The 22,599-nt window shown below is 37.0% G+C and overlaps 1 protein-coding gene across 2 annotated transcripts in view; it reads left to right on the plus strand.

Annotated features, from left to right (window-relative positions):
- Positions 1–22,599, plus strand: part of phf14 (PHD finger protein 14) — an 88,297-nt gene that overhangs the window by 43,461 nt on the left and 22,237 nt on the right. Inside the window, exons 15-17 of one of the 2 annotated variants that reach the window (XM_042745920.1) lie at positions 8,889–8,945; positions 9,135–9,256; positions 9,895–11,829. In XM_042745920.1, coding sequence (XP_042601854.1) covers positions 8,889–8,945; positions 9,135–9,256; positions 9,895–9,901 — 186 coding nt within the window. In that variant the 3' untranslated portion in view covers positions 9,902–11,829. Of the gene's footprint in view, positions 1–8,888; positions 8,946–9,134; positions 9,257–9,894; positions 11,830–22,599 lie in introns of those variants that run through there. The other variant, XM_042745919.1, reaches the window with a different exon arrangement.

The raw sequence follows: 22,599 nt of genomic DNA on the forward strand, positions 1-22,599 counted from the left end.
GCAATGCATTACAAAAACTATTTGTTTATTTATTTTCTTATTTAAATTTAACCATTTGTGTATTTATTTATCTATGTTTTTTTTTTTTTTAATACTTTAAGCATTTATCAATTTTTGTTTTGTTATTTTTTCACTCTTGCCATTACCCCAAATAATTCCATAGTTTTGCAAACTTTGTCGCAAACAGATTTTCTGATAAAACACCTTTTAATAATAAATAAAATGATGAATAATATTGCATATTATTTTTTAAAAATATTTAATACTAAAATTTTTAATCTGTAATCAATCATTGTTTCACTTTTTTGTTTTATATTACTTTTCATCTTTTGTCTCTGTGTCCCAAATCTTTTGTCTGTGGCCAAATACTCCTATAGTTGTTCTACAGGTGTTTTTGAAGCAAACAATTTTTCTGATCAAATACCTTTTTGATTATTTTACATATTTGTTCTGGATTTTAAACCATTAGTCGTCTTTGAATTACCACAGTAAGCTACTATTTGTTATGGTCCGTTCGTATGCACCAATAGTTTTTCCAATCTTGTGGAAATTGATTCAGTGTTTTTAAAGATGCAGCGTTGCAAGGTCTTTAATTAAAAAGTAGGTGTTTTTTTTTTTTTTTTTTTTTTTTTTTTTTTTTTTTTTTTTTTTTTTTTTTTTTGCAGAGTCGTCTTGACTGTCCTCCAAGTGTAGAGTGTTGTTTACGTCATCCCTTCACCACGTTTACAGTACTTTACCATTACATAGAGGATCTCAGCACAGAGGACCACTGATCTAAGCCTTTAATAGATTACCTTAATCGAGTCTGCCTTAATGAAGGAATAACGAAATAAATGAATGCCTTTGTTTGGTGCCACCATAGAGGGAGAAGTGGCAGAGACATTTAAGTGCCAGTTGGCAGTGTGGAAGCAGTTAGCATTTATAATGATAAGTGTTCCATCTGCTGTGTGATGGCAAGCCAAAGGCGACAGATGGAATTGTTTTCACAATCTGTTTAAATATGTTGTCGTTTTTTCTTCCCTTTTTAAAAAGCCCCAGCTTGGCACACTCATGTGCCTGTTCACATTAAGGTGGAGACGTTTGATTTGACTCGTGCAACGCTACTGTTGTTTTTCTTGTGTTTATCAGTCACTGATGGAGATGAAGCATTGAACACACAAAAATACAACTAAAACACAGCAAAAAGTGTCTCTAAATGAACAGGAGAGCACTCTGTGGAGAACGAGTTTGGATACTCAATCTTGGTTCATGGCACACACAAAAATCCAATTTAACAGCCAGGGTTGACCCAATAGCGGAATGGCCTTATATCTGGATAGAGAGGGGCACCGGTTGAGGCTCTGGTCTGGGCTCTAAACAAAGGGATTGAATCCCTATATGGCAAACAAGGGGGAGACGGAATGAATGAAAGATTTGGATTAGAGAGGAGCACCACTGTTTGACATCTGTAGCAGCTACAGTGAGCCGCAAGTCACCAGCTGCTCTGCGTGAGCTGTTTACTCGTGGAGAGCATTAAACTTTGTTCGGTTCAGCTTACTGCCACATGGGTTGAACAACATCACATTACACTCTAACCAAGCAGCTTTTCTAATCTCATTTTATTTATTTTATTTAATATTGAGGAAATTTAAAATCATTTGAAAATGGATTAAAAAAATAAATGTGTAAAATAAACATGCTTATACTGTAAATGACCATGTATTTTTCCACAAATAAGCAAATATGTAAAAAAAATATAACTAAAAAGGAAGTAAACACTGTAACCACCAGGGCAGTCACTATTCTGGGAAGTTTGTGTGCATTGGGAATCAATTATTATTTTTATTTTTTTTTTCAAATAAAACCAAGGTAACACTCTTACATACAGCACACAATGGAAATGACAAGAATATGACAGTGGGCAAAAGCATGAAGCACAGCATAATTTGAAATCTTGCGTTTAAAGTTTGCTGATTGCATGTTTCAATGAAGCTAAACTCCCCTCCTGTCTGTATTCAGTTCGCACAGACTGACCATCATGCAGAGTACACACAATCGTGCAGGATACAATTGCACACTTCATAAGATCTCACAGCTGGATTTGACTAAGTTTGCAAGGTTTTTGAAATTAGATGTTAATTAGTCATTCAAAGATTTGTTTAAATTATATACATGCGTATATGCTGAATGCTGATGGCAAACGAGACAGTATTATAATATTTGCCTTTCTATTACTAACAATATAAAAGCAATCGTTATAATACTTTTTTGATTTATTTTTAATTTCTTTGTTTAACAGTTCCATCTGATTATTAAACTGACTTCTGTCTGTGGACAGAACTGTAAACGATGACAGCGAACAAGAGGGAGAATGTGAACACGGTGTGTTCAGGCGCTGTCGTTCTAAGCGCCGTCAAAACAAAAGTCTGGTGCACCGTCAAAATAAAAGTCCCGCAACGAATGCATTGGCCAAACAGAAAAACTTATCAGCCAATGCCGATATTTGAAAGATGGCAAATATCGGCAGATATATCGGTCGACCACTATTCATTAGCTATTTCTGAATATACCTATTTCACTAGTATATCTTAGGCAGAAAATATGTGAAATGAGTAGTATGTCTGAATTCTTAATTTTAATAAAACCAGCAACGCAACAGACTACATACTCCTTTAAAATGTAACCTTTGATTTGATAATCTTTATTTATGTCATGTTGCTATTTCAGTTTTATTTCAATTAGTCATGCAGCTCCATTTGTTTATTCTAATGTTAAATTTTATTTAATTAATTATTAGTTCTTTTCATGCCCCCTGCAGTTCTCTCATTTGGGGAAACCATGTTCTACCCCATTATTTTTGGCAGAGGCAGAATTAGTGATTTGGGGGCCCTAAGCAAATTCCAGGTATGGGGCCCCAACACAAAATTATTTAGGTGCTCTTTTACGCCTAACCGTTATTTTGCTCGCTCACTCACTCTCATAGTTTGTAGTTTATTTATCCCTTCGCAACCAGTAATTAGTCGACCAGATGCTGTTCTAAAGCCATATTAGGCTACCTTTTTTTTTTTTTTTTTTTTTTTTTTTTTTTTTTTTTTTTTTGGGACCACAAAAGATTTTTTTTTTTTTAATTGCTTGCACTTGTCCATTAAATACATTGTAAACTTTTTCAGTCTTTTTACAAACATGAAATAATCTCTGTGAAATTATTTGAATATTCGTTAGGTGGGTTAGCATTCGATTTTCAATTTTGAGATTCAAATATTCTTTTTATTTATTTATTAATTTTTTTATTTTTTTCGAACACCTGGCATCCGCCGTGAAACGGTTCCCGTTTGCCCTTGAATATGAATAGCCCATTAGTGAACATCATGATTCAGTTCATCTGGAAGAGAAGACAAAAATGTCATAGACCTCAGCTGTGTGGGAGCACTTTAACCCTCTGGAGTCTAAGGGTATTTTTGGGGCCTGGAGAAGTTTTGTAATGCCCTGACATTTGTGCTTTTTTCAGTTTCTTATAAATATCTAAATGGCTAAAGTCTAATCTCACTGTAATCAGCACAAACTAGGCTATAATAATATGTGAGCAGCATGTATGTACATGATTGTGTTTTTGAGAAAAAAAAATGTTATGCGTGGTTAGTGAAAAACTAAAAATGTTAAATCACTTGAAAAAGGCAATAAAACACATATAGAAAATTGGTTCCCAGGAATTTTGAGAACTGGAGCTTGTAGCCTAGAATTTTTTTTTCTAAATGATGTGAAAATCATCTTGTTTACTCACCTTACAGAAAACAATATATTGATTTAAATTTTCTAAAACACTTTTTGTTGGTAAAAGTCATATGCGAGTAGGCGTCAACTATCATGAATTCACACCTGAGAAGACAAAGGCCTGCATAATGAGCTGCATAATGAGCCATTCAGTCAGCTGTGTCACTGAGAGGGATGAGTTACAAGAAAGAATGTAAGGACAAAATAAATGTATATAATTTTATGTTTGTAGTTTATTTAGAATATATTTAATTATCCCACAACATAATTTAATATTCACTTGTGAGTGCAGTTAAACAGTTTATAAGGAACAATCAAAGCTGACTTTCAAACTGAATTTTTTGCATCATTACTCCAGTCACACAATCCTTCAGAAATCCTTTTAACAATCTTATTTTCTACAAAAAAAAAACATTTATTGTTATTATTATCATCATTATTATTATTATTATTATTATTATTAATGTTGAAAAGAGCTGAGAATATTTTTTTTCAGGTTTTTTAGGGGGGAAAAAATTGAAAGAACAGCAATGATTGTTACATTTGTTACAGTTACATTTATTGTTACATTTATATTATTTACATCAAGCTTTTGAATGGTATAGTAGTGTATATTGTTATTGAAACTTCATAATATTTAACTTGATTATACATTTAGTCAGGAATTATAGTTTGGAAAAAGTCTTTGGAAAAAGTCCAACTAGTAAAATGTTTACATGTTATGTGAAAACTAGTACAAGTATATAAATAAATAAGAGACTTACTCATGTTTATGATCTCTGCTGAATAAAGTGCTTCATTCTTTTTTTCTGAGGAAATCCAAATCTCAAATCCTCAACCACATCACATCTTTTTGGGGTGAATTATGTCTTACTCCTCTCATCGCGAAGCAAACAGTAAAATAATAAAAACTTGAAGAACAATCTCGCTGCGTTGTCTTCTGTTGTGTGGGCGTATTCAAAAGCCGCGCGCATCAGTGAAACATTTGAATCTCAAAAGCGCGCTCGGCGCGGGGGCGTGGTCGCATTAGAAGATAATGAAGGGAGACGTGAAAAACGGACATCACGTTGTTTTAATATGGATTACTTTATCACAGAATATTTGTTTTCAGCAGCACTTGTTTAGTTTAAAAGTAGACATGTCAGTCTTTCTATAGATAGCTCTCTCATGTCTCTGTGTTGAGTATTCACGGAGTTACAGTTCACATTAATGACGCATTTGTAACTGAAGATCAGCGCAGACAAAGGCTGCAGACAGCACTCCTTGTTTGTTATCTTTATTTTATAAGTGCACAAAGTTTTGTTGTTATTATGTCTGTATACAAAAAAAAGTAGACCCTTTACAGATTCGATTGATGTATTCCTCTTATCTGTACGATCAAAACTGAAAGTGTAATTTAAGTTCTTTTCGGGGTTATCAGGAGAAAATACCCCAAAACGCGTATACGCGTTAATCGACTCCAGAGGGTTAAATTGAGTGAGGACAAGACAAAGGCAGTGTGCTAAATATGCAATTCGAAACTGGCCTACCACAACAGCACATCAAGTTAGAAAAAGCACCTGAGTTCTCTAAGTAGTACGCCTATTGTTGGTGTAAAAAAAAAAAAAAAAAACACTAACTGCTTTTATCCGGCATGTTAATCAGTAATTTTACACGTGATAAAAACATGCACTTATTTTGCTTGGAAAATACTTGCGAATACGGCAGTCATTCAAAAAAAAAAAAAAAAAGCATAAATAATTAGCCCAGCCTAATGCTAATTTGTCTATATTAAAAGTATTGCTCTTAACAGACCTGTGTGTTTTGTATCACTAGTGCCATGCAGTGTCCGTTCTCGGAGCATGTAAGCCCTGCTTGCGTGAGGCATGATCCTTCTGGCTCGCGCTGTTATGTAATTTATCAAAAGTTTGTTCATTCTAAACATGTCGCATGTCCATTTTGCACCAAAATGCGACACTGCACTCCCTTGGGTCCGCAGCAACACACCCGCCATGTGTGAAGTCGATTGGATGAATGGTTCTCGACATAATACAAATGCAAACAGACAGACAGACACACAGAGATTCCTGCCTTTACAGGAGTTTACTGTCGGGAATTTGTCAGCCGCGACGCATCCAGTGTATACAGGTTCTATTGGATTTTGCCGCGCCGCTCATGTCCGGTGTAGAAACGGAGAAGAATATGTTTAGCCCCCTCCCTCCGAACCATAAAATATCAACCCCTAATTACCACAAAAGCTTCGAAGCTCAAAAAATGGTATTCGGACCAGCCCTAATCCCATGCAACTCGTTCCATATCCAAAGTGTCAAGGCATACGGTAGGGTTTGCCGAGAAACAAATTTAATTTATTAAGCGAAAATTTCCAGTCACTGCATTCATGATTTTTATATGAGTTCGCAGCAGTTCGTGCTGGCGCGCCTAGGAAGAGCACACAAGAGAGTCATTTTGAAACATCAATATAAGTTAAATTATAACTTGAATCACAATACTTTATTTTCTGAGGTGAATATCTCTGTTCTGAGACAGTCAGTATTATACAGCCTAGAATGCGCGCAAAGAGCACTCCCTCATATTATCACTAAAAGTTGCCTCTCACTTTAGTTTATTGCGATCTTATGACGTTCCGTTAATAAGCTCTGTACTGCACAATGAATCTCTTATTTACATTGTATCGGCATTTTGTTATAATGAGAGGATTCCCAAGCTTGCAGAACTCAGCAAACTCTGCATTTTGAGCGGTGAGTGGATTGTAACTTAAACACTTCTGGTCACTGCGTTCAAGAAATTAACAGATATGTCTATGATTGGCTACATTGTTCAAAGCTGCAAATGTTTTGGCAATATCAGATGGGGTCCCCTGATTCCCAGGGGTCCTAAGCGGCCACTTACCTTGCTTATTGGTTAAGTCCGACACCGATTTTTGGAATATGGCAACACAATACAAATAAATAGTTCCCATAATTATTAAAATGTAAATGCTGCAAGTATGCCACATTGCACTTTTAGCATTTTTTTTCTATTTTTGATGTTTCCTACTCACCACGCCATTGTGTTTTCGCAAGCGACAACTGTGTACCAGTTGTACGTAATGCCATGACGAAAGTTCGAGCAAAGCATGCTAACTGTTGTCTTTGGCTGCACTGAGAAGCGCAGAACACTATTTAGAATCCCAGCCTCAGAGGAGACAAGAGAGCAGTGCATTTATTGATTTATTTACTGCATGTTACACTGCTGCAATACAGATCTAATATAAACGTGATTTCTTTCCCAGCTGTTTTTCACAGACATAACCAACTGTTTTTGTGACTTGTGTGTTTTTTAACATAAACTTGTGTGTATTTGACAGTTTAAGCGCAATAAGACATAAAAGAGAACTTTTAGTACTCACATGCCATGTGACATCCACTTTCTGCACACATGCTTTGGACGAGGGCACTCAGGAAACCGTATATCAGATATTTAAGCTAATATGGTTTAAAACACATGATTTCAGCGTGATAGACATAATCAAAACCAAACAGATGTTTTTTGGCAAAGTATTTGAGGTACGAGTTGTAAAGGCACAGCCCTATTCTGGAAAAGGGGACGGGGAGCAGCAGCTCAATTGCATTTAAAGAGACATGCACAAAAAAGTGTTTCTGCTTCCATTTAAAATAGGCATTTTCAAAGTGATATAATAAATGATATGTGGGGTGTTTTGAACTGAAACTTCACAGACACATTCTGGGGACACCTGAGACTGGGGGTGGAATGGTTCAACTTACGGTTCGGTTTGCATCACGGTTTTAGAGTCGTAGTTTCGGTACGGGTTAGTAGGCTATGTGCTATGTTTAGGGAAAATCTGTACTACAGTATCAAATAAAAACGAAGAAAATAAGAATTATCTAACTACAAACAACAGCACAAATAAATACAAATATATATAAATAAAATAAAAACTGATTTTAAGTTTTTTTTTTTTTTTTTTTTTTTTTTTTTAGGTAGGTCTAACATTAGTTTTTAGGTACATAAATTGAATAATCAAATGTAAAATAGCATTCCATATTTTACTGTATAAATTAAAGATTATTCTTTATTAAAGTTACAAAAGCTATTCAGTCAAGAGCAGTGAGTGATTTCCTTGTGATGTATGATTAATATTAAGAAAGTGCCGTCACTTTAAGAGAATGCACTGATCCAGTGTGTGAATTTATCTATTCAAACACAATACTTCAGAGAGAGCTTAATATTTGCACGCATTCTGAGGCGCGGGTTTGCGCACTTCGGATGAGCGCACACACAGATCTTCTCACTGCACGCGCTTCCTCTGGCTCTTAAATGTTTAAACTGGCAAGGCTTAAATGAGTTTAGTTTAAACAGATATCAACATGTGCTGTTATGGTCTCACCTGTGCATGCACGCTATCAGCACGATGACGGAATAAATGACTGCTTATATTCCAGCATATGGCATTCGCATTGAACAAGAGCGAATGGTTTGTCCATGTTTTTTTTATTTTTTTTGCATCGCTGTTGTTGTAATGTACTGGAAAGGCAGAATGCGCATGTATCAACAGAAACATACATTAGCTGAACCCTGTTTGTTTTATGTGTTTTTGTTTATAACAAACAATATTACAGATGCGTTGTCAAATTTAAGCTGAACCACGGTCCCGTGACGAACCGTGTGTGGAGAACCGTATGGTTCGATTTTTTGCAGAGAACTGTTCCACCCCTACGTGAGACCTATGTTACATATTGTAAAAAGGGGCGTAATAGGCCTCTTTTAAGGCCAATTGATCCATTCTGAACATGAACATACTGGAGTGATGTTACGTTAACAAGTAAAATAAGTGACTTGGTATGTTTTTTTCTTCACCTTTTGCACTTCAGGACTTGCGTCATTTTTCATTAGTTCTCCTTTTTTGTGTAGTGTTTCTCAGTGGGATTTTTAATTGAGAATCCACGTTTCTAAAATATTTAAAATAAAAATTTTAAATACCCTATTCAACAAGAATTCTTAACATCAATGTTAATAATTAAATTTCCATGTTTATTTGAATAATCTTAAATACAGTAATCTGACATTAGAACACTTGCGCTGTTCTTTTGAAAAGTTTGGCATTCTATATGACCCAGTTTCATTTTCTCTTTGACCAGAGAACCAGAGGCCAGAAGAGGAAGAGAACGTCCATCTGCGAGGAGGAGAAGATCGAGGTGAGCTTTCCTTTCCTCACCCCGTACTCCTTTAAGACTGTCTATCTCCCTCATCTACCTCTAATATTTAGAGAGTGTGATGAAGGAAGACAGCTTGTGTATGTTTACACAGCAATCTCAGCCCTCTCCACTCACCAGCTTCATTCAAACACACACGGCGGTCGTCTCTAATAGCTTGTGTTTCCATAGGAACCGTCACCGCGGGAGCGCAGACAGAGGCAGTCGACTCTGCAGAAAAAGCCCAAAGCCGATGACACGCGGACCGAGTGCACCACCTGCAAGGGCTCCGGCGACAATGAAAACCTAGTGAGGTGGGTAAAGCCTGTGCGACGTGCGCCTCTTAAAAATCCACGCTTCATAAAAAGTACTCTACCATGCAAGTGTGAGTGGGTTATATTCACCTCGTGATTAAAGTTCAAGCTTCATTATAAGGACTCTGCCATGCATGTGTGAGTGGGAGGTAGCGCTGGCTCCACAGGGCCTTCTCTGTTTGGCTGCCACATGTATTTGCTCACTTGGTTTGGCAGTAATGAGCTGTCTGATTTACTGTCACCATTTGGCCTCCGGTATGAGGCTGCGGTTCCTTCGAACAGGATTATTTTAACATAAGCGTCAGATCCAGATCTATTATCCTGTCTTTTTCCTTCCTTTAACACCTCCTCGTCATGCTTTCAATGGCGTAACCTTATGTTTTTGCTAAAATAAAAAAGCATGACTTTTAATTGACACTGACATAATAGAAGTGCCAAACAGTCACCACTTCCGTCACATCACGATCTGACGTAAAGCTGTTTTGGGGTAATTGGAAAATGGCTTGTCAGGTTACAAGTACTTCAAGTGATTTAGGAGATATGCAATGTTTTGCGGCTTGTTCGGGTTTGCTGCCGTTTGGCATCGGCTGTGGTGTGAGGTGTGTTGCCCTGACTCTTTCTATCTTTGCATTGAACAGGTTGTGAGAGCCGGGCACCACCTCCTTCCCTAGAAAAGGACAGATGAGAGAGAGTGACAGGGAGAGAGAGAGAGGGAAATTAACTCGTTTGAAGAGCGGCGTTGGGGTCTGGGAGGAGCCACCTCCGACCGCCACCTTCGACCGTCCCTTCCCCCCAAAGCGGACCGTGCCATGGACTTGATCATGGTTAACCGACGGTCCAACGAAAATTTTCTGAGAGACGAAAAGACTATATTATTTGGACTAACATAAAATTTCACTGGGAGGGGGCGATCAACCCTCATTGGACACTATAAAAGGACTTTATATGGACAGAATACTCAGTTAGCCAGTTTGGAGGTGCATAGTGTCATTCTTTGTGGAATACATGAACAGTGATGCTGGTTTTGGGCCTTTTGCTCTGTGGATTAAGCCAGATTCTGTGCCGTTTCACCATCTTTGCAAGCGATTTGCTGTCATCTAGCCTTCTTTGGGCCTCCTGGACTTTCTTTTTCTCTCTAACTTTTAAACTGGCACTAAAACAGCGCACACCTCATTCAATCAGCTGTGTTGATTGAGTCAAATGTGTTTCTGAAAGCTAATTGTGTCTTCTGTCTTGCTTTTATTATGAATGCTTTTGTTTCGTGGCTCTGCTTTGTTTTGCCTGTGATGTGTGAATTATATGGTTAAAAGTGGTTAGATGATAGAATCAGTAGAATCCTCTTTTTTTTAAGTGTTTGAATTTTTTACTAGTTGTGGTAGTTTAATATAGCTCAAAATAATAATAGCCGTACTTAAACCTATAGTTCTTTAGTTAGTATCATATCAGTGAATCTCACAAGAACATATCTGGGTATATTTCACCATTTTTAATATTTTTACATTATCTTTATGATATTCACACATTTTCTATCCCGAAGTAAAGCCGGTTCTGTGATTAGTAGTAAATCTCCATCACCTGCTTTCAAATGGAGTGGCATTTACTACACAGAGCCATAGTTCACTGTCAAGCTACGCAATATTGCGTTCATTATCGCCGATGTATCGCCTGCCTGTAGCTTGTCAGTGAACTTAGTCTCTGTGTAGTAAATGCCACTCCATTTGAAAGCAGGTGATGGAGATTTACTACTAATCACAGAACCGGATTTACTGATGAGATGCACATGATAATCCAATTTGATTATTATCACAGCCCTTCATAGGAGTCTATAATCAATATGCTTCATTATTTTAATAATTTCCTATTTTTCCTGAAATTTGGGGTGAAATGTGACCTGCAAATGTTCTTGACAGGAGATTCGCTCAATAATGGAGTCATAGAATGCTACAACTCTGAAGTTACAGTAATTAGTTGTGAATGTAGGCTGTTTTGGTATTTTAGCTTGCATCTGCTTTGACTGTCATCCTGTTTTATGTTTTGCAATGCCAAAACAAAATCCTAACACACTGAAAAGTGCTTTGTTCCCAAACCCTGCATCCTATTCACTTGTATCACAGTGTATTGCACTATTGACAGTTGTAGCTACCTGATTCCTAACAGGATGGCTGACAGGTGACATGAGGGCCTAACTTTCCACTTTTGACGGTATCCTGTCAGAACAGCCACATGCCCTCTCAAACTGCTTACTTGCACTAGACCAGACACAACACTTCCTTCCCTAGGATTTTCACATCTTTCCCTCTCTGGATGTCTTCGGCTGCCCTTTAACCTCTCACCCTACTGTATCTTCAGCCACAGCTTTATCTCTCTCTTCTACAGCTGTCTTACCTAGCTCACAGCATACTGTGTGTGTAAGTTTTTGTTGGGGCACATACTGCGTCTGCTTTGCTGAGATAATGCTGCAAGATGGAGCTTTATAGATTACAGGTCGCCTGTTAAGTCATGTGATGTCAGTTTAGCGAAGCATTGAGCTCTCTCTGGCATGAGCCATGCTGCAGTTTTTTTTTTTTTTTTTTTTTTTTTCAAAATGTTTTGGAATTTAAAAGTTTATTTGTACTTTTTGTTCTTGATATATCTATTTAATGTAAATATCTGACATGGTAATTTATTACTTAGATATTCCCCATAGTTAATGTGTTAGTGTGACTTAAACTGAGATTATGGCATTGAATTCGTGAGTGTTTGTGTCCTTTTTACAAGCAATCATTTCGCTAAAATGCGTCATTATGACACAGTCCTTTCTTAATACAAACCCAAATAAACCATAAAAAACTTAATAAACTTTTGACTTTTTTCACCTCATTGCCATCATGATGAATGAGTCTAGCCAGTCTGGCTAATAGATTGTGCAGGTTGTCTGTTGTTTATCACTAGAGATGTGTCTGCTTCTGCTGGTCCGCTCTGCTGCTTATTCTGAACAGAACTGCCCAGACAGAAAACAAATGTTTAAAGTTTGCATGAAATAAAATAAAATGGATTTTTTGGCTTCATTTGGCCTTTTTAATTTTAATCAAAAATATTCATTTCCCCTTCCCTTTGCATCAATATCTCTTCTCTGATGACATATGAGGGCTGGGCAATAATCCTTCCCATCCAGCAGTGATCCATGTAATCCCCATTGAACAAAATCAACCCTACATTTTATTTCTCTTATTTCACTTGGATATCATCACAGTAGTAAGGGGAAGGGGAAGTCATGGCCTAATGGTTGGAGAGCTTGACTCCTAACCTTAAGGTTGTGGGTTTGAGTCTCGGGCCGGCAATACCACGACTGAGGTGACCTTGAGCAACTTGAACCCCCAACTGCTCCCCGGGCACTGCAGCATAAATGGCTGCCCACTGCTCTGGGTGTGTGTTCACAGTGTGTGTGTGTTCACTGCTGTGTGTGCACTTTGGATGGATTAAATGCAGAGCACCAATTCTGAGTATGGGTCACCATACTTGGCTGTATGTATGTCACATCATGTAATAGGAGAAAAAAACTACCTCAATTTCCATTTTCTATTGCATGCCAACTTTATGACAATGACAAGTAAACTGACCAGTCAGAACATGTTTTGTGTTCTGTGTCATTTAGGGATGGGTTAAGAAGGTAAATGTGATTTTTTTTTATTTTATTTTAAATTTTCCTGTTTGGCTAATTAGTATTGGAAGCCCAAATTTACCAGAGTTCACACTTTACCTAAGTTTTAATCTGTGTTTTCAACTATTCCAGTTCCTTGATTCCATTGAATTATTTTTTTTTTCTTCACAGAGCCAACAATATTCATTAAATTTTTTTTTAATTAAAAAAAAGCTAAATTAGGAAACAAATTAGAACAGAAAAGAAATGCAAAGAAGCACATCTTAAATTGTTGTATTTACTTTTAATTCTGATGCACCAGCTTTATATAGGCCATTCTGACCTTTAAGATAATGTATCAGCCTTAAAAAACCCTTTTTGGTCAGCCACCAATTAGAACTGTCAATTTCAGTCAGCTTCTGCCATTTTTGTGTGCAATATGCATACAAAGACAGTCAGCGAACAGACTTTGAATGTTCCATAGCCTTGATCGTAAATGAAAAAGAGCACCGGCAGACATAAGGTGGCTGTAACACATCTCAGTTAGTGTAATACTCTCTCTCCTGCGGTTTTCTCCTAAAGTTTTTCCTTCTCCTTATCGCCCTTTTCCCCTTAAGCACATCTCATCTGCTCACACTTGCGCACTCTTCCTGTCTCTCTCCCTCTTTTCCACCAGCCGTCTCTTCCCCGTGCCAAGCCCAGCTCTACAAAAAGCGAGAGGAAGGGAGAGAGAGGAGAGGCTTTCATGGGAAAATCTAGTTAGCAGCATAACAAAAAGCCCAGTGTGTCTGCTAGTAAGCGAATAGCATTTGTGCTTATACAACAGTGACGGGGACAAGCTGCATTCCTGTGGCCTGGGCCCACCAAAGCTCTGAGCCTCTTATTATGGACCTGGAAAGATAGAATCAGTTTGGCATGACCAAAACCTGAGCACCCCAATTCCTCATACTCAGTCCAGTGGTCTGGTACGACGGGTCCGGCGGGATGAACAGTTCTGGTCTGAACCCAGGGAGCAGAAAAACGGGGGAGAGGATGTTCTGGAAGAGCAGTAACCTTTCCGATGATGAGTGCCTTTCCTATTACAGACCTGACACGGGATTCAGGGAGATGATTTAATGGCGGCATTTTGTTTTTGCTGACTTCACCTCTTTTATTTTTCCCTTTTGCACTCCCAACCACTATTAAAACAGAAAACCCAAGCTGCAGAGCTGCATATTGTGGGAAGAGTGGCCAAGCAGCTAAAATCTATTACGCTACAGCTTCTACAGTGTCTTTTATCCTAACCAGTTCACTGCAGCGTATTTGTGCACTGCTGGTCTTCGGGATCGAGCGCCTCCCCCTCTTTGTGCATTTGCTAGATGACTTGCGCAGCCCAGAGGTGCCTAACTAATTAGCAAAAGCATGGTAGAAGCCGGTGAACTGCATTGCTGCCAAAGCATACTGCCTGGACTTGATCCAGAGCTGAGGTGCCGTAGGACGCTGTGGTAAAACCAGCCAAACTTCCCTTCCAAATCCACAGTCAATCCCTTTTAAATGCTTTATTGGAATATTGTGAGTTTAATATACTGTAAAATACTATATAGAACAGACGTTTGCTATTATTCAGATTTATTTATTTATTTGTTTATTAATTATTTATTTACATTAAATGTACATAAAACTCATAAAACTTATCAAATTTATAAACATTATAATAAATAAATTACAAAAATGTACAACAAAATATAACATAATTCACAATTAATTTAATTAAATTAATGTATTTGTTTATTTTCAGTTTTGTTAATGAAATGCAAACTATTATTTCAAATGTACTAATTTTTACATTAATATGTTTATATATTTTAGTAAAATGTTTTGTTTTACTAATATTTATATATTTATTTAAAATGGTTTAAATGAATATTCTGCATTCATTACAAGTTAAGGTCAATCAACATTTGTTACAAAAAAAAAAAAAAGTTGATTTGACGATTTAAAAGCAGAGACTTGAATCTTGCAATTCCATAAAAGCACTTACATGAATTCTTGTGTTAAAACTTTAATATTATTTGAGCTATAAAACACTAAAATCATGTTAACGTGTCTTGTTTACATCTTTATGGCTATACTATTGAAACTATGTATTTTAATGTTTACAATTTGTCTCTTTTCACATCCATTGCAAGTGCCTCACTGTATCCTGGATTTTGAAAAAAAAAAAAAACAGACAAATGGAAATGACTTTTTGTGGTAATCAGCATCATACCACATGTGCTTTTGAGCTTAACTTGCACCGAACCTGGAATGTTTCTTTTAACCTTTACCAACATCATTCAAACCACCAAACTGACCCTCCATCATCTGTTAGAGGCAATATGTGCAAAAGTTGACACGTCATGGCCCCCTGCTGTCTACTCAGAGAAACACACTGTGCCCTCAGGTGGCTGGTGCAGCTCAAAGTAGCATCCCCGACGGCCACCCTGGCTTTGAGTACCACACTAAATGAATGAGTGAGCCGTGTGGTAATGAGATAATAAAGAGGAGTTACTTTGTCAGTGCATCAGCCTGCCGCAGCGGCTTCAGCCATAAGCCCATTCATTGCCTCTCCTCCTTGTAAAACAAAGGCCTCTTAATAAAACCATTCCCACCTCAACAGTAAATCAAAAAGGAGGAGGCTCACAAAGGCTGATAATCTGCTCTCTCAACAGAAGGGATTCACGTAAAGACACGGGGGCACTTTGTCATGGCCGGCAGTCAATGGCCGAGTATCTTGTGTCATATTGATCCCTGTCACGTGGTGGCTCTCCAAGTAATTGTGCTGGACCCAAGTGATAAATTAGCTGCGTTTGTACCAGCCGTATAGCTGAGAGAAGCGGGTCGAAGAACGAAAGAGTTGCAATGGGAGTCTTGTGTATGCAGTAACACTTTGGATCCGAGTAAATCCAAGAAATAGCCAATTTATCGCTCTATCAAAATTATAATATGCAATCTTCTGGTCCATACACAGACAAGACAAAGTAACCGTTCCGACAAATTAAGGTTTACTTGGTGTTTTGGTGCGCAAGCATCCGTAGCTACTGTTAAACACATCGCTATTGTTCAAGAGATTTGCGTTTCTGCCACCCAAGCATTTTTATGGGCTCACTGTGGAAATTGCTCTCGCTCGCAGGAAGTTAATCCACAAAAGGGCCGGTCAAAATTACCATGCAGATTAATCCCTTAACATAAAACCTTTAATTACAATGTTCAAACATTTAGGAAGTAATCCTGTCTTTATTTTGGTATAAAAGGGGTGTTTTAGCTGTAGCTTATCAGGAGTAGTGTAACCATTCTTGTTTGTTGCCTTGTATTGTACTTTGTTTTTTCAACTAGTTCTAGATGTCCTCGAATGACATTTTGTTAGATCCTAAAGGTGTATGAAGGCGAGTATTACTATGCTTCCTACTTGTGAACAAACCCCTAAGATGTGCATCCAGCATCATTTGTTTGGACATGATATCTGAAACCATGCAGCTTGTTACAGAGGGTGTACTATTACTTTTCTATGCAATCAGACTTCCAACTTTTCCCTAGAGAATAATGAAATTGGCAAAAAAAAAAAAAGGTTCCCTTCCCTTGGACACTGATGGAATGACCTGAGCCATATCTAGGGACCAGAATATCAGACTTAAGAGGTGGGCTCTTTTAGGTTGTTACTATGTTGTTTTTTATTCTAACATGTGCATGTTACTTTTTTACAATATACACTACCGTTCAAAAATGTTTTGTTAACTTTCGTGCACTTTTCGTACATTTTATTTATTTTTTTAATATATAATTTAATCCTGATCCCTCACATGAGGGGTCTTTCAGAAATCATACTTTGCCATCACTTTTGATCAGTTTAGTGCATTCTTGCTAGGGCTGAACGATTAATTTTTTAACCACAGAGGCTGTGATTACACACGTTCATGTGACACGTGAGAATAAAGAGGTGTGTTTGATTTGAAGATCGGTTGGTGTATGACATCAAAGGTGAAAACATAAGGTGCATCCGCTGTCTTATAGTATATAGCATCCGCGGTACTTTGATGACACACACCGATCGTTCTAAGCAGCGCTGCTTCAAGCTGAACGCATCTAAACAGTCTTCAGAGGAAGCATCAAGTCCGCGGTTTGGGGAACCCCTCCAAAACGTGTTTTACCCCCGGACTACCCCCGGAACGCGATTTTTACTGTTGGACAACCCCCCCAAACATTATTGTGCTAGTTTTGAGTAGCAATTGGGTGGGTTTTGTTGTGAAAACCTGGCAACCCTGGCACGCTACACACGGAAATGTTTGAAAGCGTATATATGAACGTACTTCAAAACGGCACATGGAAATTACTTGAGCAATAACAGTGTTATGGTGCATTTCATTACTATATATATTATATTATATATATATATATATATATATATATATATATATATATATATATATATATTAATATATATATATATATATATATATATATTCTTATTTATTTACTAAAGTTAACAGACAGTGTTTAAAAAGTGCAGTCCACATGTTTACATATGTTTATTACAGTGACTTTGGATTACCTAAAGTAGTGTGGTAAAGCAGCAGATTTGTTTTTGTAGTTCTGCAGTCTACTTTAATTTGTGTGATTTGTATATTAATGTTTACACCAGTCTTATTTGTCAGTGCTTTATGTTGCCATAATTATTGCATACTTACAAGGTTGGAAGTTCAACAAATCAGTCAATATACTACTGTGATTGTAGTTGTAAAATAAAAATGTCATTCATATCAATTCATGCATCTACACATTTTCTCAAATAATAAATAGCAACAGCAACAGCTATATGTTTAACAATGTCTATTTTATCCTGCTTTTATTCCATCTGTTGCTGAATGTCTGTAGTTCAGGACTGATCAATTTATTCTGTTCCTCTCAAACAAGGCCACATTATCATTTAATGAGAACTGATATAAATCTCCAGAGTGATTTTTCTGTTGTGCCCCTTTGCTATCTCTTTGAAATTTCCAATCGGGCCTAAATGTTCCAAGAATTATTCTGATGTTGCCGATTGCCCGTGTCTCTTTAAAATGCAAGATGATTGCAGTAATAACGATCCGTAAAACTGCAGCCAGGAGCCAATTTAACTTAAATACATCCTCTTTGCTTTATCCAGGGAGATTTAGGATAGTACATTACGCTATTAAAACATCCTTTGATTAAACGGAGTTGTCATGCGTTATCTCTCCAATCAGCGGTCTGTTCAGACGAAGGCCCCTGCCCTGAACCTGGCTGACTTGATCTGTCTTTAAAAGGAGCGTCGGGCTGAAATAGAGTTCTAAGAGCTAGGATGAGAAGAGATCAAGCAACAGAGCCACCGGGCTTTCACCCTGAACCGAGAAACCAGCGAGACAACGGGTGGCTGAGCATGCCAGGGGGTCTCTAAGAACTCCTCTTAGAGATTAAACAGTAGATGAAAGAGGATACGCATCACTAGCCGAGAGCAACATGTGTCACAGACAAAAGCAATCAATCGTGTTTTTCCCCTCACCTCACATCCCAATAAGATTACATCAATCAATAGACTCTCTTATGAGTGATTGGATTCCGTCCGAGATCGGAGGAGAGAGTTGGATGGAGGGAGGAGAGAAACGAGCAGCTCAATTTTCCCAATGATTAAAGCGGACCCAAATTGCTTTGATAACATCAAGGACTTTGTGACGGGGTCCAGAAGGGCAGTTGTGGGAACGAGGATGACGCGTCACCTCACGGCACAGAAACTCTTCAGAAACTTCTCACATATGCTGGTGGAGTGGTGCTTTGTTATTAGCAGAGCACAAGTCTTTCATTCAGAAGTACAATGTAGAATTTGATCACTTCCCTACTGGAGAAGAATGATGCTGGCTTTCTATTATGAGAGAATATCAACTCAGTTCTTACAAATGATTCTCAGCTGGCTTTGCTGCAGATTTTATATTGGACATAGAGTGGCAAACCAACACAGTACTGCTTTTGTTAGTTATATAAAGTAAGCAATAGCTTCCTTATAATCAGATATTGAAATGTATTAACGTTACTATGAACTACGTAGACCCAACAGTTTGTAAAATTATTAACAGGAGGTTGAACTGGACATATAGTACACTACCGTTTTAAAGTTTGGGTCTGTATTTATTTTTTTTTTTTTTTTGTTATGTTCTTTAAAGTTCCTAATCCACACAAAGACTAAATTTATTTGAGCAGAAAGTGAAAATAGTAACATTGTAAAAAATGATTAAAATTTATTATAAATGTTTTTATGTAATAGTTTAAAATGCAATTTATTTATGTGATGGCAAAACTGATTTATCAGCAGCCATTACTTTAGTGTCAAATGATCTTCAGAAATCCTGCTAATATGCTGATTTCCGCCTTAAGAAACTTTTTTTTTGTTTGTTTTTTAATCAACGTTGAAAAACGGCAGGCTGATTAATATTTTGTGGAAACCAGGATACATTTTTTTTAGGATTCATTGATGAAGAGGAAGTTCAAAAGAACATTATTTATTTAAAGTATATATATATATTTTTTTGAATGTAAAAGTCTTTACATTCTGATATTATATAGTATTTAAATAAAGTAGTTTTGTTCTCAGTAGTCAGTAAAAAGACATACTATGTTTTCTTTATTCTGCTGCACTGAAAGAGAAAATTAAAAGTATATATATTCATTTTGAAAGGTTACTTCCTGTTGAACCACCTATGATGATTGGCCATTGTCAAATTGAATTCCAATTAATCACAGGCCCGTATGTCTGCCTGGGTCTGCATCACTGAGCAGTGTTTTAATTCAAAGATGTTAAACCGTGATACACAACAAATGCTACAAAAGGTTCATTAAGGCAAAGTAATTAAAGAAGTAAATGGTGAATCGGGGTGCGCTCCGCTAATAAAATGCAAGCCTCCCGTGGCTGCCGCAGGTCCTAAACTTTCCCCCCGCAGAAAGCCAGAGGAGTCTCTCACTCTTTCTTTATTTGCCTGAGCGAGGGATTCATATGAAATCAATCGGCAACTGTGTGCAACAATAGCCGCGTGCTCATTAGAGTAGCACACACGCACTCCTGGTCATTTGTCTTCTTTTCATGAGGAAGCCTGGAGGTGATTTAAATTCCCCTTTCCTGTGCAGATATGCCTGCTCAGCCCCTCTATATGTGTGTGTGTGTGTCTTTGAGCCCGCTGCTGTTTGTGTTTGTACTCGTAACCTGTCCTCACATCTGCTCAGACAAAAGAATGTGCACTTGCGGTTACGTTTGTAATTGTATTTGTCATCTTGCTTTGTGTTTTCATTGTCTGTCTCACATTTGTTTTTTCAACTTGATAATATTGCAGTAAATTGAACTTTCAGGATAATTGTTACTTGTGTTGCTTTAAAGATTTTCTATAAAAAATTATTCTGGGCTCAATACAAGTTAAGCATAATGGGCAGCATTTGTGGCATACAGTTTATTAGCACCAAAATTAATTTCCACTTGACCCTCCTTTGTTAAATATACCTTTAGAAGAAAGAAAAATGCTTTATCTTAAAAAAAAACAATCAAAACATATCATAAAACAAAAAATCAACACAAATACTTACTATGCTTAAAACCCAAATGCTTCATACAGTTTCATGCAAGACCAGTTCATGTTAGCTATCTGGCACATTTAACAGCTTTTTTATGGACAAAATAATAAAACAGAAGGGCATTTGTTCTCGTTAACTATTCCACTAACGAGTGAAAGGCAGCCGTTATTGCAAGGTATAATGGGATATGAGCAAAATTCTGGGAATCTTTCCATAGAAGGATTTTTTTCCACTTTACCCACTCTCTCTCTTCAGAGGAGGATCATGTAATGCAGGCAGCTTTGAGTTGACAGTCTGTCGCCGAGGGCAAGCCATTTTCTCATTGCACTGTCACAATAAATATATGGATTAGAAACAGGAAGAAACTGCGCATGCTCAGGCACAAGCAGTATGCACCGTTTAAATGAGCTTGTGAATCGACTGCTGCTACAGCCTCATGTCGGATAAAGAGATGAGGTTTGTGTTTGTTGAGGGAAATTAACACGTTTTATATTTTAACAGAATAAATGTATATTGTCAGTATGATGTGCTTTAATAATACACAACTATACATGCAACTGGCATTTAACAGAGCAGTATTTTGTGTTTTTAGCATTATATTTTTGGTAACACTTTAGTATAGGTACTAATTCTCATTATTAACTAGTTGTTTATTAGCATGCCTATTTTTAAAGGGGTCATATGATGCGATTTCAATTTTTCCTTTCTCTTTGGAGTGTTCAACAAGCTCTTGGTGCATAAAGAAGATCTGTAAAGTTGCAAAGACTAAAGTCTCAAATCCTACGAGATATTCTTTATAAAAGTTAAGAGTCAACAACACCTACCTAAAATGGCCCGCTCTGACACACCCCCACATCTCTACATCAAGATTTGCATAACGCCGTCCAAATGTTCACGCAAAGAAAGAAGGCACAACTTTTATTCTTGCTGTTGCCACCGGCGCCATGTTGTGGAGATGCTGTTTCATTGTGAAAGAGAAAATACTTTGTTTGGCCGTCCAAAAGAGGACACAACTAGAAATCAGTGGTTAAGTTCTATTTACAACACTGTTCCAGAACAGTCCAACCCAAATATTCAGATGTGTGCAGTGCATTTTATGGAGGACTGTTTCCTGATCCTGGGAGAGAATACTCCAATGCCTGCGCTTCTGACTCACAGTCTGTAAGTATGTTTACATACAGGTCCTTCTAAAAAAATTAGCATATTGTGAAAAAGTTCATTATTTTCCATAATGTAATGATAAAAATTAAACTTTCATATATTTTAGATTCATTGCACACCAACTGAAATATTTCAGGTCTTTTATTGTTTTAATACTGATGATTTTGGCATACAGCTCATGAAAACCCAAAATTCCTATCTCAAAAAATTTGCATTTGACTAATATTCTACATCCCTAATCCTACCCAATACCTAAACTTAACAACTACCTCACTAACTATTAATAAGCAGCAAATTAGGAGTTTAATGAGGCAAAAGTTGTATTTAATGGATTGTTAATAGCGAGAATTGGACCTTAAAATAAAGTGTGCCAACATTTTTTTTCCACAGTGTAAACTAATGATTTTAGTCATGTAATGTAAATTTAAGTAGATGAGGTATTGTAAATCTGGTCAGCTATATATTAATTTTGCTAATGGTTGTCAAGAAAAACCTGGAATAAGCCCCATAAATTAGATAAAACTGGAATTAGGGCTGCATTTATTTGAACATAAACCTAGTAAAAACAGTAATATTGTGAAATAATATTGCAATTTAAAATAACTGTTTTCTTTTTTAACATATTTCAAAATTGTAATTGTAAATCTGTATTTTTTTTAATAAGTTCAAAAGAACACTTTTTTAAAGTATTAATGTTATTTAAAAAAAAAAATAATAATGTGGTTGTATATAGTATATATGCCCAAAATCATGGCTAAAGTAACAGAGTTTTTTTGCTGAACCTATAAAAATACTTTTTGAACTTCTAAGTAGTTAGACTTCTCTGTATCCCTTATTGTGACACAATAAAACAGCTTGAATTGTAGTAAGTGAGTCAAACCAATAGGTTACGCTTACGTCTTAGGAGGTTCCAGACTACAGTAGTTTTGATCTGGTGGGAATTTGTGAATGTGTTTGTCTTTGGCTGCCCTATTGC

This window comes from Cyprinus carpio, chromosome B19 (genome assembly GCF_018340385.1).
Source record: "Cyprinus carpio isolate SPL01 chromosome B19, ASM1834038v1, whole genome shotgun sequence".
NCBI lineage: Eukaryota > Metazoa > Chordata > Actinopteri > Cypriniformes > Cyprinidae > Cyprinus > Cyprinus carpio.